The sequence below is a fragment of the Lepidochelys olivacea genome, assembly GCF_965140295.1.
Source record: "Lepidochelys olivacea isolate rLepOli2 genome assembly, chromosome: 10".
In the NCBI taxonomy this organism is placed as follows: domain Eukaryota; kingdom Metazoa; phylum Chordata; order Testudines; family Cheloniidae; genus Lepidochelys; species Lepidochelys olivacea.
In genome coordinates this window covers 23,343,160-23,359,939 of record NC_140420.1, presented here as the reverse complement: position 1 = coordinate 23,359,939, position 16,780 = coordinate 23,343,160, and the positions used below count along the sequence as shown (strand labels likewise).

Below are 16,780 nucleotides of genomic sequence, written 5' to 3'. Positions count from 1 at the left end.
AAAACAGTAAGAGGTGTGGGGTAAAATTTGACTTTGGAACCTAAGCTTTACTTAAGAGCCTAAGTCCCATTTTCAAAAGAGATGTAGCTTCTACATACTTAAGTCCCATTGATTTTTCACTGAGACTTAAGTTCTTAAGTGGCTGTCATGTTGAAAATGGGATTTAGGCTCTTAAGTAAAGCTGGCCGGAACCTGGTATTCCTGTTCTGCAGGAAATTCCCCCTTCCCCCGCCATCTGATTTTCAGCTCCCAGTGAGTGCATGAACCTTTGGGAGCATCTAGGATTAACAAAGATGCAATTACCCCAGCTGATGGAGAATCTATAATAATGTCATCTACATTGGCTGAATGGCTTTCATACAATTCAGTATAAATTTACAGCTAGATCCTCTGCTGGTGTATATTGGAGTAACTCCATTGGCTGTAACAGAGCTCCCCTGATTGCCACTAACAGAGGATCTGGTTGTTAGTTGAAAGACCTACCATCGACTTGGATTTTTTTCTTTGGCTGCATAAATTTGATTCTGAATTTTTTCTGTGGGACATTAAAATTGAGGTCAACCCCAACATCCCTTTTCAGGTCTGACTTTGGTGTCCCAATAAAGAAATGAAGGACAACTTCACTTGGAATCCAAGAATCCTCCTAGAAAAAAAGAAATGATCATGACACCTGCAACTGGCAGAGCATTTACAAAATGGAGCTGGCCATATGGAATTACGTCAAGGAATCACAGCAGGCTGCATTGCTAGGATATCAAGACTGTTTTTCCAATCTACTTCTATAATTCTTGTATAAACCATTTCCAGGTGTGCATTTCCATTTCCAATTTAATTTTATCTTTTATTCCAAATGTTTCTCATACATATGATAGTATTAATTTGCAACTAGCTGAATTTTCCAGTCCCAGCCCAGTGATAGACTTGTGAACTCTCATTTGAACACCTAGGATTTCACAGCACCCTCAGAGCCTCTTGAAATCGTGCCACACCCTGCCAAACTTTGAGAAAATTCTAACCCAGAATCCAGGTATAGAGCTTAACTCACTCAAACATTTTCTACTATTTTCATTAAGTACCTTCACATTCTAGGGCCACATTCAATTAGCATTAGAATGTCTTCCCCTTACTATTCCTGGAAGCCTTTGAATGTAATAGGGCAGAGTTTGACAATAGAATGCTAAGTTTTGGACTAAAATCATAATGAAAAAAATAAGTTTTATAAATAGTGCTGAAAACACAGATTGGGAGGCACTAGTTTATGTGCCATTTTAAATTATAGACTCTGTAATTCTGTACTAAATGCATGACCAGTTCAGAATATTGTGGGCCAATTAGAAAGAAGCTCTACTGTCCATTTTTGTGCCAGTAATTTTACACGGTCAATCTCTGCGTTTCTCCTGCCCCAGACCTGGATATTCCAAAATCACAGTTCTCTTCTCAGTAACAGTGTCTACAGCATTGCAGGCTGCAGATATCAACAAATGGCTTTGCTAATATCACATCCTATTTTGCCTGGAATTTCTCAGGCCTGTTTAAAATGTCCTGTTGGGTGGGACATAAAATGTGTCTTTGACTGTCTGTTTCAGACCAAAATTCTTTTTGCATGATCTTTGGCTATTCCATGAATTCATGCTCCAGTCACCTTTTGCTTCCCTCACTTAGCTAATTACAAATGGCTAGGGTTTTTCCTGGTTTTATTCACAAATGAGACCACCCCAACCCATATTTATATCTTCTATCACCATAGGCACCAACTAGCTAAACACTTTTCCAAAGCAGTTTCCTGAAGATATCATCAGTAACCTTGAAACATTAACACAGCCAGAAAACAGCCCTCAAATATTTTGAGACTATAGATTTAGAAAAGTTAGAAATCCTTGCTGTCTTCTCCACAGTGCAGAAAATCCTCTCTCTTAGGCCTTGTCCATACAAAAAAAGCGCTACATCAATTTAAAAACTAATCTTGTTAAACTGGAGCAAGGCCCTAAAGTAGACACACTTAAGTCTGTTTAACTCTTGCTTAATTAATTTAGCTTAAGTTGGTTTCTTATTGATATCAGCAAGTTTTAAACTGGCAAAAGTGCACCTACATTAACAGCTCATACTGGTTTAAGTAGATTGATTTTTAGGACAATTTTACACTGCACAAGTATAGAAAAGGGGTTAAAGAGAGGCAGTGTTGCTTTGTGGTTAGCTCAAGGCACCAAGTAAGGAAGTCCTGGGTTCTGCTCCCAGCTCTATCAGTGTCTGACTGTGTGACCTTAGTCAAGTCACTTAACTTATCTGTTCTCTAATTGTTATAAAGGGACAAGAATAATTATCCACCACACGTGTCAGATAGTAGTTTCCAAGTAACTTTTTTCTTTCTATGCCAACTGGATCCTCTAGCTGCTGGAAACTGGCTGGGCTGTAGCACACAATGCGCTAAAACACATTTTTCACTTGAGTCAATGGAAATGAACATATCTACCAAACCAAAAATAATAGCTGGTGTAATTGTACCTGAGGAGTATAGTTATAGGTGGCTTCCATCAGGTACTGTTGCAAGCCTCTGTCTTGCTTCTTTAACGTCATAGCTGCTTTTGCTGGTCCAGAGAATGGGAAAGGCAAACCACTGGTTTTACCAGGGTAAGACATTTCAGAACACAACTGCCAGCCAAAAATCTTGGACACTGGTGAAACACAAGAGCATTGGGTTCAGTTAGAACAGCATTATGATTAAGCCAAGAGGACACACAGACTATCTGAGGAGAATTACTAAGGTGTAGATTATTCTGAAGTAATGAGATGAGAAGAAATTCACAATTGTGTCAAATGTGCTGTTTGTTATGATTCAGACCTCTATATATATTTGAGAGTGATTTAATTCTGTATGATAGATACAATATCCACAAGCCTACCTTCCTCACTAGTGCAGGACTTGGTTTCTATATGGTCTTGGAAACCTTCAATATTTTCCATCCCATCCATTGTTGTGAGGTAAAATTTGGAGCTATAACAAAGAAATGCAAATAGTCATTTAAAAATGATTTATTTAATCACTGCTACAAGTTTTTATACATAATTGCGTTGATTTGCCTTTCTTTCAGGTCTGTTTCATCCTCTCCTAGGTGGAAAAATATTATTAGAAAGGTGACATTCTACTGAGGTCTCTACATGTTTATATTCATTAGGAGTGCAAGTCTCTTCTTTGTGGAAGTCTTGCACAAAGCTTATGCACCACTTTAAGCCTTAATAGGGACTTCAGTGGTACATAGATGGGTCTCAGCACAGGGGTGAATTTACCCCTGGGAGATGAAGAACAATCCTTACTCTCATCTTTATTCTAATCCTTACTCTTTAGAAGTAGAACAATTGTATAGAATCTGGTTCTCCTGATTCACACCAATGCAACTCCATTGACTTCAGTGGAGTAACTCCTAATTAACACTGAAGAGAGTGAGCAGAGAATAAGGCCCGTAAGATTGTACAGAGGAGGCAGCTCCTATCTAGTGAAAAGGAGGGAGATAGTGTGTATAAAATCGTGAGGGATAAAAGCAAAGCAGTCCAGAGAATTTAAAAGCAGCAAATTACAAAGAACTCTGTGCTAAATTGTGAGCTGCCAAGGACAGCAGTGTTTCTTGCTTATAGTTGCTCGCAGGTGAAGGATGATGCCATGAATGGCTGCCATCCATTTGATCTCACTCCCTCTCCACACAGCCATACCCCCGTCCATAACACCAAACCCATGAAGGAGGGTGCTGTGAAGTTGGAAAGCGGGAGGACGGATGCTGCTGTTTAGACACAACTCCTCCCCCAACTAGTTCAGCCCAAGTTAGGGTAATTCCTGGCCCTCTATGCTTCTCTCCTCTCCTCCCCCCCCCCCCAGTTTAGAGTATGGCCTGGCCATCAGCTATGTTCCAATCCTACATTTCTTGCAGGACTTCAGTGGGAGATGGGGTGTGCAAAGACTCCACCCTTGATAGGCATGAAAGGGTTAATAAAGTGAAACAGAAATAACGTTGATTTAATATCATGGTAAAATGATTATTTAAGATTATTCTGAGATGAAAATGTTGGGTGTGGGGAGAGAAGTTGTGTGCATTTGGAATTGGATGGACATTGCAGTACACTGAATTAGTTGCCATAAGCCAAATACTTGTGCCATCAACAGATTTGCCTCCTGCCCCTGCAGTGTGAACTACAGCTTTCTAATTCTGCTTTGTGCTTTAGCTGAAAACTCATCAAAAGTAAATTATTGCTCTATCCCTTGACTTTTCCATGAGTATGAATGCCCCTGAAGACAGAGTGCAAAACCAAGACATAGGTAAAAAAAAGTAACTATGCTGTAAATGTTTTATAAATCTGTTGTCTCGTCTAAGAGGCTGGAGCACGTGGTTTATAATATGTCAACACATCCAGCCATCTTGCTGGTCCAGAATTTTCCACTTGGACTTCTGTCAAATCTGAAAGTAAGAAGAAAAGAGAAAACTGCTGGAAATATACACTACAAAGCCTAACCCACATTAGCACAAACAATTCATCAGTTTAACTTCTGGAAGCTGTTGAGACATGAAGCATCCTTTACCCAACATTCAATGATGTCAGCAGGTACTCACCTGCTGGGTACACCTCACGAAACATGGTATACCAAATGAGCCCAGTTATGTTGTTACATACTATCAATCTGCAGGAGTAAAGCCACGTTCTTGCTGCACTGGGACAATTCCCTGAAATATAGATTGCTTGGATGCAAAAGCTCCAGTGAAGACAGAGCATTGCTAGTCAGTGAGAAACTGGGGAAAGGAGAGGAAATGTCTTTTGCAGTTCATTTCTGTCATATCTCTAATTAAAACAATACTGTACAAAGAAGTGGTTGTGATATGATTATATCTCACTCTGATGATAGGATGTACAAAGTTATAGTACGTATAGCAATATAATCATACAGTATAAGAGTAAAATTCTCCCACATGGGCATGCATTGTTAAATAGGAATTTCACATACTTACCCTGTTATCACATAGATTAATTGATGATGAGAGTGGCTGTATATGTTGCTAGACAGCCCTACTGCTTTGACCCCAGCCAGATCTGACTATTTCCCTGACTTTTGACATCAGTCTTGCATTTAAATACCACTTTGATGACCGTGCAATATGAGAATCTTCTGACAATCGAATTCTTCTTGTTATTTCAACTCCTGCCTTCCACGATGCCCTTGCACAGATAGGAACAATCCCATTGCATTCCTGGTAATATTTCTGTTTAGTTTGTCATATATCATATATTCCTACCCATCATTGCCTTCTTGCTGAAACACATTATCATCATATGAAGACACTTCTTCTCATTGCTTCTGAGCTGACCCACAAATGCCTTCCTTTTACAAGCCCCAGATCAAAACCAGCTGCTTTTGCTAGTATAAGCTTAAATACATTTTCACCAAGTGGCCACTGCAGAACCATACAGAAGAACCAAAGGAAAATGCACTGTTCACATCTCATGATCCCAGCAGCCTCTAGAGCCCATGAACCTTTTCACCCACAAAGTTACACATTCTCACGAAGATCAAGGGGTACACTGATTCTCCTCTGTGGGCCAGTAAAACGTACAAGAATCCTAATCACTTCTGAGACCAAGAGTCAAACCAGTTTCACTTTCCTGCCCCACCAACCGTTAGCCTGTGTTGAGAATCATAACGAAGAATCAAAAACCTTCTGTGTTTTCTCTCAGTCCTTACTCAGCAAAACCTCCACTGAAGCAATGGGAGTTTTGCCTGAGTAAGAATCAAGCAAAAATTGAACAAGGATATCAGGATTTGGCCCAGTGCTTTTTTTCACTTTTACTAGCTCCCACTAGGCCTTCATAAACATCATATGAAGGATCTGAAGTGTGAATACACCCAATAAGTGTCTATTTTCAAAATGGCAACTTTGTACGGGGCATAGCTACACCATACTGAGTCACTCTGTTCAGTTTAGTACGAAAGTGCAGACACTATAGCTACAGGAAGAAAACTGAATTCAAATTTAAAGTCCCACACTGTTAACAAACCTGCCAGCTAAGTTCAGATTTTAGAAGGTTATCATGGTTAGTGTTCTCTGGACATTGTGTAACCCACACACCTCCTGGGTGTGGTGTTCTGTGCCATCTAGTGGCACCATGACCACCTAGAGAGATAAAGTGAGTCTGCTCTACAGCCTTAGCTAATAGCCAGGTGGCTTTTAGCTCATGCAGTAGAGGCTCATGCACTAAGATCCTGAGGTCCCCGGTTTGATTCCACCCCACGACCGGGGTCTGTTGGTGTTACAGTTGCACTCATCTGTTCTTACCTGAAGTTGATTATCTCCATGGATTCTTCAGGGGTGTTCAAGAAAACTTTAAGTTCTTGGCCTTTTTTCACCTGGATTCCTCCATCAAGGCTGGTTGATGTCCTCAGTCCTGTTACCCAGTTCAAGCCAGCTCTTCCCAAATTCCCCACAATTCCCATTTGGGCAGAAATCTGGATAAAAGCACTGGCAAGAGATGCAAAGAAACAGTTCCCACTGAAAAGCACCCTCTTTATTTACCAACACCATAATCTAAGCCACAGGCTTCTTATCCTCTGTGGCACTGTACATGTTTCATTGCTAACTTTAAAGCTGGGGTGAACATTTTGTTTTTTAAAATAACTTTGAAATATTCAGACACACGCATCTTAATACAAGCCACAACAAAAGTCTGTGTTATAACAGAGATGTATACAAGCTGAGGAATTTAGACCTGGATTCAAATCCAAACTCCACCAGAAGAGGCAAGGGAAGTGGTTGGATCCAGTGTTTTGAGTCAGGCCCATCTCTATTTATATGTGACATAGCAAAGTTCAAGTAAATAATTGAAGAACACAGCTAAAAGTCTGACAGTCAGGTAAGCTAATACTGGGCTAGATCCTCATCTGGTATAATCTGGAATATAGCCTATTGACACCAAATGGATATATTTGACCCATAATGCAATTTATTCTCATATGCAAACTTAATTCATAATATCACAGATTATGGCGTGATGCTCATCAACATAGAGGAATAAGTGGGTATACATTTTTTAACCAGTAGCCTCAAAAGAAGGATGAAATACTTTGGTCTCCCACACTGAATTTTTGGGGCAAGGATTTCTATCCATAGCTCAGAAAAACCTTTAAACCAACATCTCATCTTCAGGAACCTGCTTTGGAAAGTGGTATGGTTGTGGAAGGGAAATGTGAACGTGTAAGACAAACGCAGGAGGTGTGTAACTTATCTAACGGGATTCAAAACAAACCCTCCCTCCCAATATTTTTTTTAAACTGAGCTACCTGATTGGTCGGGACACAGCAAAAGCATATTTCCGCCTGAATGACTTCGATGGAATGGCCTCCTACAATTAAAAAGCACCCCGACCATACCCCATACCCCAAGTGCCGTTGGAGACAAAATCATGGAGATCCCTATGAAAGCCAAGGCAGAATCAGCTGTATGATATGAAAAGCAACTTGTGAGATCACCCACCTGCAAACGTTTGTAAACTTGACTGAGAGGTACAATAGGTGGGCTGGCTAAAAAAGCAGGGCTGGAGAAGCACAACAATAGAGAATTTAAAATTAAATGGACAGCATAAAAAACTGCTGCTTCCTGATAACAGGGCAACATATCGCACACTGCTGGTCGCTGACTATTCTACGTGGATTTCCGAATTGATTGCAGGGCACATCCGCATGGAACTTGTGCCTAAAGCACCACTACGTTCCCCTCACTGTCGGAAGTGTGTGGAAGTAATAAATACATGGTACTTACTTTGCAGTTATATAGCACTTTCCACCCACATGCCTTATAAAAATGAGTCTGTATTATTAATCTCATTAAGGAACAAAGGGTACATCTCCATGGCAATAAAAAGACCTGTGGTACAGCCATGACTAGCCCAGCCAGCGGATGAGGGTTTGTGGCGCTCAGGCTGCGGGGCTAAAAACTGCAATACAGACATTCAGTCTCAGGCTGGAGCCTTGGCTCTGAAACCCCCAAAGCGGCTTTTAGCCCTGCGAGCCCGAGTCAATTGACCTGGGCTCTGGGACTCAGTGCCCCGGAGGGTTTATTGCACTGTAGACATTCCTAAAAAGGCAAAATGTCCTGAGGCAGAGTCAGAACCAAGGACTCCTGATTCCCACTGACATATTCCAGACACTGACCATGCTGCCTCTCTTCTATTACTGCAGCTCTTAAAGATGTTAACCAAGCTCTTCCAAGTATTGGTATACAACCCACAGTCTGTACTGTAATCACAGCATGGTTCAAAGTAATTACAGTTTAACTACAATGTACTTGAATTATGAAGCATATTTGCTCCCTACTATATAAAGCATCTTTTACCTTAGCTTGAGATATCCATTTATGAAAAAATTTGATCGTTGTTTGAAATCCACATTCCCTTTGATTTTTACATTGGTTGCTGCTGAAGCATTTAAAGCCAGTCTAACTTGAAAGCCTGAAATTGATGGAAAGAGCAATTCTTCAGTAGCCAGACTCAGTCTTTTATTAAACTGGACCTCTTGCCCCTATGGCAGAATAATGAAACAAAATAAAATTGCTATGCATATCATAAAGTCAGCTGCAAGGATTTTTCCAGACTTTTGCTTGGGACAGAACCATCCACTGTGTTTCTCATAGCATTTCCCCTTCCATAGCAGGTCCTTTTCATTGAGCTGGATTTGGAAATAAATAAGAAACCAACACCAAAGCTTATCTTTGGCAAGGGCACAAATGCAGCTAGAGTAAGCCCTGTGAGTGTTTAAAGACTAGGTATTATTTTGCTCTGAAATAGGAACGTTTTTGGACAAGAACAGGGACAAGCATAATCAAGACATTAAATTAAATTTTGTTCATGGTGACACAAACACATCCCCTTTTGTTACAACCCAGAGTAGATCCCGTGTATTTCCCAGTCTTAAAGGTTTCTAAAAAAAAATATTCTGATTTGGTTCAATTAAAACAAATAATAATCCCTGTTTTTTAACCTCTTACATATCAGGTCAAAACTAGTTTCTCCAAGCACCCACTTTCAAACAGCAAAATGGTTCCTTTTACCTTTAGAAGCTTGACAGCCAGTTCCGCCAGGTTCAGGGAATAATGTTTCACTTGCTTCTTTATATCCTCACAGTCCAAAAAGCTGAGTTCATTCCCAAAAATCTTGATGCTCAGTTCGCATTTCAGCTCCTTCTTTTTCCCCATCCTTCCAGTAAACTGACAGAGTGGTACAGAGTTATTTAGGAGCAGGGGCTATTTACACAAAATACCATACAACCTCACAGCAAACTCATCGCCAGTGCAGTTCAGATTATTAGCAGAGGGGATGGTGGGGCATTTGAACCCATGCAAATATGACAAGACCACATGAGACCCTGGTTATTAGGCCTGCTGTGTCCTGTACAGCATTCCACACACCAAGGATCAGATACTTTCAGCCGGGAGCAGAAGTGATAGCTGCTTCCAACTGATCATACTCAAGATGGGTGAGTGATGGGGCTCCTGAAATGTTGAACACTGCTGTGCCAGCCACAACAGTGCTACGAACCAGAGACAGATATGGCTTTGGGGAAACAAAACCACTGACCTCCCTGGAATAATCATGGGCGTCAGGTTTGTATAATTTTTGGTGGTGCCCAGAATGGGTCCAAGCAGAGCCATCCCGTCCATAGGATGGACTGGGCTAACCGCCCTGGGCCCAGCACTTTGGGGGGCCCCACGCTTCAGGGGAACGTGGGTCCAGGGTGGCCTGGGGAGTTAACGGGAGGCCTGGTGCTGGCAGCAGCTGGTGACCTGGCCCCATCCCGCCCTGCTCCACTCTGCCCCACCAGCTCCCGGTGTCGCTCAGGGGAGGGGGCAGAAGCTGGGAGCCCTCACTGCAGTCCTACTGGGTAGCAGGAAGAAGGTGCTTGCTAGGACCTGTGACACCCTGGCAGTGCAAGATAAAGCCTATCATGCAAACATTCACAGACATGCTTAACTTTAAGTGTGGGAGCAGTCCTCTATTAATTTCAATGGGACTTCTTAGGAGTTTGATGTATAGCACTTGCATAAGTGTATGCAAGATTGGGATCAGAATTTGTATATAAAATAAACACATTAAACAATGATTATAAAAATAAAAAGCTGAACCGACAAATTTTAACAATTTAAACATTTGTTTGGCCTCTGTTTCCAGAATAACCATGAACGGATTTTGCCTCTCTCAGATGTATTTGTTATTTGAACTTATTAGACAACATTGCTTGCTATTAGAAAATTGGTTTGTGTTGGGTAGTTGTGATCGGTCAATTGACCTGGGCTCTGAGACTCAAATAAGTTACATGGTACTGTTTATCTCCTCTGATTAGATTAAAATAACGTAATTTTGCTGGGTAAATTCATAAAAGAAAATTTAAAATTCTCCTTCCCTGAGTATTCACATAAGCCGAAAAGCTGCTTTCTGAGACCACATATGCTAGTGAAAGTTGATTACAAGAATGTCCATGGAAAGAGGCACAAATACAGGGAAAGAAAATCCAAGCACAAATATTGTCAAATTTAGTGCTCAGAGAAATTTGTTTCCATTATCTGCTCAGCTCTAACATCAATCATATGCAGGCTCCTATAAACCACAGCTGTCTCTTAGTTTCCAATAGGAAAAAAAAAGATGGTAAATATATTGTACTCCAAAAAGACCAGCTTTCTGAGCAATTGGGGTAATTTATCAGACTATAGCTCAGCTGTTGCAGCCAGTCCCCATCACATCCCAGTCAGTTCTGCCCAGAGCATGGGTTGCTCCAAACTCTAATCTTCATTTCATTGGTCGCTGCACAATGGAATTCCATTGCAGCTCACAGCTCACACAGCTGAATAAGAAATAAGCAACAACAGTGCACCAAGGCAGAAGCTCAACATTAAGGGCTTGCTTGTGTTCCTCTTGAAATCTATGGACCAAAAGAAAAAAAAGGACAGACAGACATCAATAGGAACAAGATTAAGCCTCCAAGTATGGAGAGACAGCCCAAAGTATTTGGTGACATATACCATTGTCTGGGAACCAATGCTCTAAGTTAATATAGCTTCTGCAAAACAGGACATGATTCACCACATCCTTGATTCTTGCACAGTCATTAAAACCTGTGTAAAACACTGCCACATCCAAAGGACAGCATTCTACATCCTTTTCATACAGGAGTTCTAGGCAATTCTAGATCAGACCCAGAGACTACTTTAGAGCTTCAAAGTCTTTACCAGGATATGTGTATTTAGTTACCTTTTTCACTAACTCACTCATCTTATTGTACTTTCCATCTGGACAGCTCTGCTTTGCTTTTCTTAACTTGGGCTTTGCCCCTTTGGTCACCAGACGATCTCCACGGCTGTCTCTCTTTGAAGTCAGCTTCTTTTGTTTGGGTTTTCCAGCTGCCTCTACTGGATTTTCCGACTTGGAGTTTCTTTCATCAGTATTTGTAAATAGGTATTCACTAAAAGTAGCAGAGTGTTGGCCAACCATCTTCTGCATGAGATCCTCCGCATTCTCTAACCATACGTTAAACTAGAAGAGAATATATTTAGAAGACCACACATGGCTGGGCATAACCATGTCCATACTCAGCAAATAGAAATTTAACTACCAGAATGGCTCTGGACTGGCAAAATGTAGGCCTCTATAGCAACAATGAATTAGCCATACCAGGCCAAACTGTTAGTCCATAGAGTCCACTATCCTGCCTCAGGCAGGGGCCAATACTGGATGCCTCACTAATAACTTCCATACCGCAACTATAGCCAAACATGTGATGGTCTATATTGGGGAAGGTTTCAGAGTAACAGCCATGTTAGTCTGTATTTGCAAAAAGAAAAGGAGAAAGCTTATGCTCAAATAAATTGGTTAGTCTCTAAGGTGCCACAAGTACTCCTTTTCTATATTGGGGAAACATTTCTTATTTAATCTGGCAGCAGTCCATTTGCACCCTGAAGCATGTGTTCTGGCTACACCTAGTTGAGCATGTTACAAATAATATTGCTTGTAAAATTACACACCTCTTTTTTCTGTGCTACACGGAAACTTCAAGTGTGGTTCTGTTCAGAAAGCTGACTCACACAGCATTACGAGAGTCGATATCCAATTGGTGCACATTTCATGTAAAAAGATTTTTTTTCTAACTACTGGCCTTGCAAATGGCAATCTCAGGTCAGAAAATTAAGCTGAATTCTTTCCCTCATGGGCATCATCATCTGCAATAAAGATTCTGGAGGCCAAACTGTGCCTTCAGTTCCAGCTGTGCAATTCCGGGTATAACTGAGGGCACAATGACAATGAGGTTGCATATGGGTCACCATTTTGTACAGACCACAACCATGCGTTGTCAGCAGGGATTGAACCCAGGGCCTTCAGCAACAAAAAGCACTCTTGAACTAACAGAGTAACTCTGCTGGGTTGCATCCAGCTTCCACTGAAACCAATGAAAAGATTCCTAATGACTTCAATAGGAGCTGGATTGGGTTTTAGCTGGCAGGCGTACTAGACTTTATCTCCAATGTGGATAAGACACTAGTGGAGGATATAAGCTGGTTGGCTAGTCTGCTACATTAACACAGTAGAGAGAGTTTCAATTTGAACACAAATCAGCCTGTTAATTGAAGTGTTGAAAGGGCTGATTTGTGTCCAAACTTTCATAAACTCACCAGATGAATCTCATATAAATCTCAGGGAAAAATATACAACTTGATGAAGAAATCGTAACTGGAAACTATACCCAGAAACTATAAAGCACTTAGTTCTATTTCAATACACTAGGCATCCCATGAAGAGGGAAAAAACAGAATTTACCTCCAGTAGATTTATAGCCCGCCCTAGGGTATGTATAGTCAAGTTTGTCATTGTTGATCGTGGGATGAAAGATGCAGGAGAAAAGACTAGTGCAGCCTCCACATTAGCACCTGCAGTTGCTGCAATATAAAATATCAAACATCGGGTCATTTTAAGATCAAATATTGTCATTTACTTTTCAAGTTCCAGCCTTTCTCTGGGAAATGGCAGTTTTGTTCTTTATGAAGAAGAAGAAAACATTCAGCCAAGAGATGAATCCATTTGTTAACCTTTTAACATAGCAAAAACTCAATGGACACCACTGTATGCACAAATCCTAGCTCACCCACAGGAAGAAGCATGTATGGTGTATGTCTTACATATAATTAAAGAGAAAGAGTTTTATAGTACATGAGCAAAAATACTAATCAGCCTTTGCTTCTGAGAAACTAAAACAAAAAACAGATGTGCAGAAAAACAAACAAAGAAAAAACAAAAAGACTTTGCCTTAATCTCTTCTCACATCAATGTACATCCAGCAAAGTCAACATAGGTGCTTCAAAATAAAAACAATGCAAGTGACAGGAGAAGCAAGCTCCAAGTATTTCAGAGAGAGTTCTGTTTAGTGGTATATTTGGTGCCTAGTGGTATGGGGCTTTCTACTAATATGTAGGAAGACATGAGTTCAGAGGTGAACTCAGGGAAGCTCCTCTCCACATCAGTTTATAATATGGAGGAAGCTCAGTTGCTAATCATATCTCCTTAGTGCCCATGATTGCACTAGCCTGAACACCACTCTTGTTGCTGCTCTGGAGGTCCATGCCCCTGTGGAAGAGATTGTTGTAGGGTCAAAGGAATGACTGGAAAGTACAAAACAAAGTCTATTGGATTTGATTTTCCTTTCACTCACACCTGTTGTACACCGTCACATTCAATGAAGTGACTACTGATTTGCACCAAGAGAAGAGAGAGCAGAATCAAGCCCCACGTTTGTATATCTGGGTTCTATTCAGTCACAAAAATTAAAATATTCTGTGAGAAAGCGAGGAATAAAGAAACAAGAAAGCCACACAGGGATTTAAAGCACTCACATGCGGCACAGGGTCCAATTTTAAAGCGCAACATACCTGAATGGAAAGTGACATCTGAATAAGAGGAATATTTCCATATTTCCCAGTCAAACTCTCTGCTAAGAATGTCATCAGGAAGAGAATCTCTAAGATGTTGCTTCAGTGGATCATCTGTCTCCAGGAGCTGAGAGAGGTGACTCCAAACAAAAGAACCCACTTAAATTAGACAAAGAAAGAGGCTTGTCAATCACAGAAGAGGGTTTTTTATTTTTAAATGAACTAAGATACAGTACCAGATTCTTCACTTATTTACATCTGTGCAAATCCAGAGTCACTGCCCCAGCTGCACTGGGGTTAACTCCAGAAATCAAAGTCTAGCCCACTAGCTAATCTCATCACTGGCAATGTTATTTAAAACACCCAGTTTTAATGCATCCTAGTAAAAGCCAGAGTTTGTTCTATGTTTCAGTGATGGTATTTACACACTTTCCAATTGCTGTAGTTAACTAACTAGTATTTAAAGGTAACCAACCTCACTATTTGCAGTACTCAATGTTGTTGTTTTTTTAAATAATAATAAGTACAGAATAGCACAAGGGAATGCACTGGATTGGAGGTAAAATGGACATGCTGCTCAGTACCAACAGTGTAGCTCCAATGATTTTGAATTATTCTGGATTTACATTAGTGTAACAGAGCAGAATCTAGCTCTCTGACACCAAATAAACTCATAATGAAGAGGTCACTCTGTTATGTAATTACATTAAAAACTATATTAAAACAGCATTAAGGCTGCCCATGCAAACTTAATTCAGCCCCCTTGTAAGTATGCGTTATGATTGGTTTTCCCCAACATCACATAGGAAGTCTATGGAAAAAATCTGGACTGGAACCTTGCTCTCCTGTGTTTCAACCCAGTGCCTTAAACACAAGAGAATGGTATCTTCTTGGAACCTGCTGCTCCATTTTACTGTTCACCTCTTTACTGCCTTACATAAAAATCTTGTACAACAAATAGTCATATAATTAAAGACTGCATATGCAAAAGAGGGTTGAAAGAAGATTGCATGGGCAACCCAACACAGGCATTTCCTAAATTGTGAGTGCCTGGGCTTTGCAACCCTAACATTCTTTTAATGAAGTTTTTGGCATGTAACTTCTTAAGTTGTTTTTAAAAAGCAAACTTTAAAAGAATTATATCGTGTGGACTTATACTGACCCCTTACATGGGTCTTCAGCAGAGTCAGAACCCACAGCTTTTAAATCTATAGCACAAAGCTCAATTACTTAAGCTACAAGTTACTGGCAGCAGTAGTAGGCTTTTATCTTCCAGGTGGATCACCTGCTACATCGCACATACTTTGCCAGTGGCTTACACAAATGTTTGATAGAAAACAAGGGAATTTGGGGAATCAAGAATCTTGTGTTCTATCCTGGTTCTAAAGTACAGTCTATTTGCTACAGACAGCATAGCCAAGCATATAAATTAGGCACATTTATTGTGGAAGGCAATTCCTGCTCCTGCTGCATTCTTCCTCACACCCAGAGCTCTAGCGCTGTGCCTGGGAGCACACTCCCAATATGTGAGAGAACTCTGAGCGTGTGTCTACAGTGCAATTGAAAACCCACAGCTGGCCCGTGCCAGCTGACTCGCACTAGCAGGGTTCAGGATGTTTAACTGCAGTGTAAACTTCTGGGTTTGGGGACCCTCCCATCTCACAGGGTCCTAGAGCCCAGACTCCAGCCTAAGCACAGAAGTGTACACTGCAATTAAATAGCCCTGCAGCCTGAGCTACGTGAGTCCGAGTCAGCTGGCACGGGCCAGCCACGAGTGTCTAATTGCAGGGTAGACAAACCTGGAGACTCTGGACAGTATGCTTAGTGCAGATGGAATGTACAGAGATTTTTAACTCCAAGCCTCTAACAAGCTCTACTAAGCATGTGCAAATGGTGATTTTTCAAAATCTTAAAACTTGACCAAAACTAGAAGTATTTTCCTGGGGACAGCAGGAGGTCTCTTTGTCCATTGGCACCTCCCCCTTGCCAAATTTCAAGTCCCTACTTCAAAGAATGGAGGCAATAGAATGCCTCAAAAATTATTTGAAAAAAATAACATTGGCCACGTGATCAATTATTCCCTCACATTCTCGGAAATGGCAGATCCATTTTGGTGAAACTTAAAAAAAAAAAAAAAAAAAAGTCTGGCTGGGCTGGAGAGCAAGCACAGAAAATTCTGGAGTAAACGATTAAAGTCAGGCGAAGTTATAAGCAATTGAAAACAGAGATTTACAATGGAAAGTATTAGGCAACCTTAAATACAGACATCACTACCAGCTTCACTTACAATACCACCTAAATAAACTCATGTGATGAGTACTTTTCTTAAGGGTTAGACTTGCACGTGCAAGTCTGTTTCCATCAACTGGCAATGAAAGCTCTTTACGTAAAGTAAATAAATCTGAGGCTGTTACATTTTTGGAACCCAGTTCTCTTAACAGGAGACTGCCAATTGCTTGCTGCACTGGCTGCAGAGATGAGTTCCCATGCTCCAGCTTCACATGTAGAGCTGCAGTATTTATATGACTGTTGGAGGGAGGGGGTTGTAATGCAGCTTGATTTTTCATGTGTTTTTATTCTGAGCAAGGATCCTGAAAACCAACGTGTGCTTTATGCCCTGAAAGGCATCTATTACCCATGAATCTATTATAGGACTAGTGTAAATTCCACATGCTCAGAAGCCCAACAGAAAAATCAAGACAGTTTCTAGATTTTAGGGTTATTGCCTTCAATCATTGGAGCAACTGGACAACAATTTTCGATTTCTGTGCAGATTGGGCTCATAAATCAAAACTAATACAGATTTTTGTCTTTTCCACACTAGGTTACAGAGAAGAGGG

General features: G+C 40.8%; 1 protein-coding gene across 5 annotated transcripts in view; it reads right to left on the bottom strand.

The window, feature by feature from the left end:
* LOC311527068 (uncharacterized protein) overlaps nucleotides 1-16,780 on the bottom strand; it is a 153,296-nt gene that overhangs the window by 86,808 nt on the left and 49,708 nt on the right. For all 5 annotated transcript variants that reach the window (XM_084640682.1, XM_084640679.1, XM_084640680.1 and 2 more), the window contains exons 14-22: nucleotides 13,941-14,099; nucleotides 12,835-12,953; nucleotides 11,275-11,556; nucleotides 9,081-9,236; nucleotides 8,367-8,551; nucleotides 6,315-6,497; nucleotides 2,901-2,992; nucleotides 2,503-2,672; nucleotides 484-643 (exon numbers count right to left, since the gene is read on the bottom strand). In XM_084640682.1, the coding sequence (XP_084496808.1) occupies nucleotides 484-643; nucleotides 2,503-2,672; nucleotides 2,901-2,992; nucleotides 6,315-6,497; nucleotides 8,367-8,551; nucleotides 9,081-9,236; nucleotides 11,275-11,556; nucleotides 12,835-12,953; nucleotides 13,941-14,099 (1,506 nt within the window). The remainder of the gene's footprint in view (nucleotides 1-483; nucleotides 644-2,502; nucleotides 2,673-2,900; nucleotides 2,993-6,314; nucleotides 6,498-8,366; nucleotides 8,552-9,080; nucleotides 9,237-11,274; nucleotides 11,557-12,834; nucleotides 12,954-13,940; nucleotides 14,100-16,780) is intronic.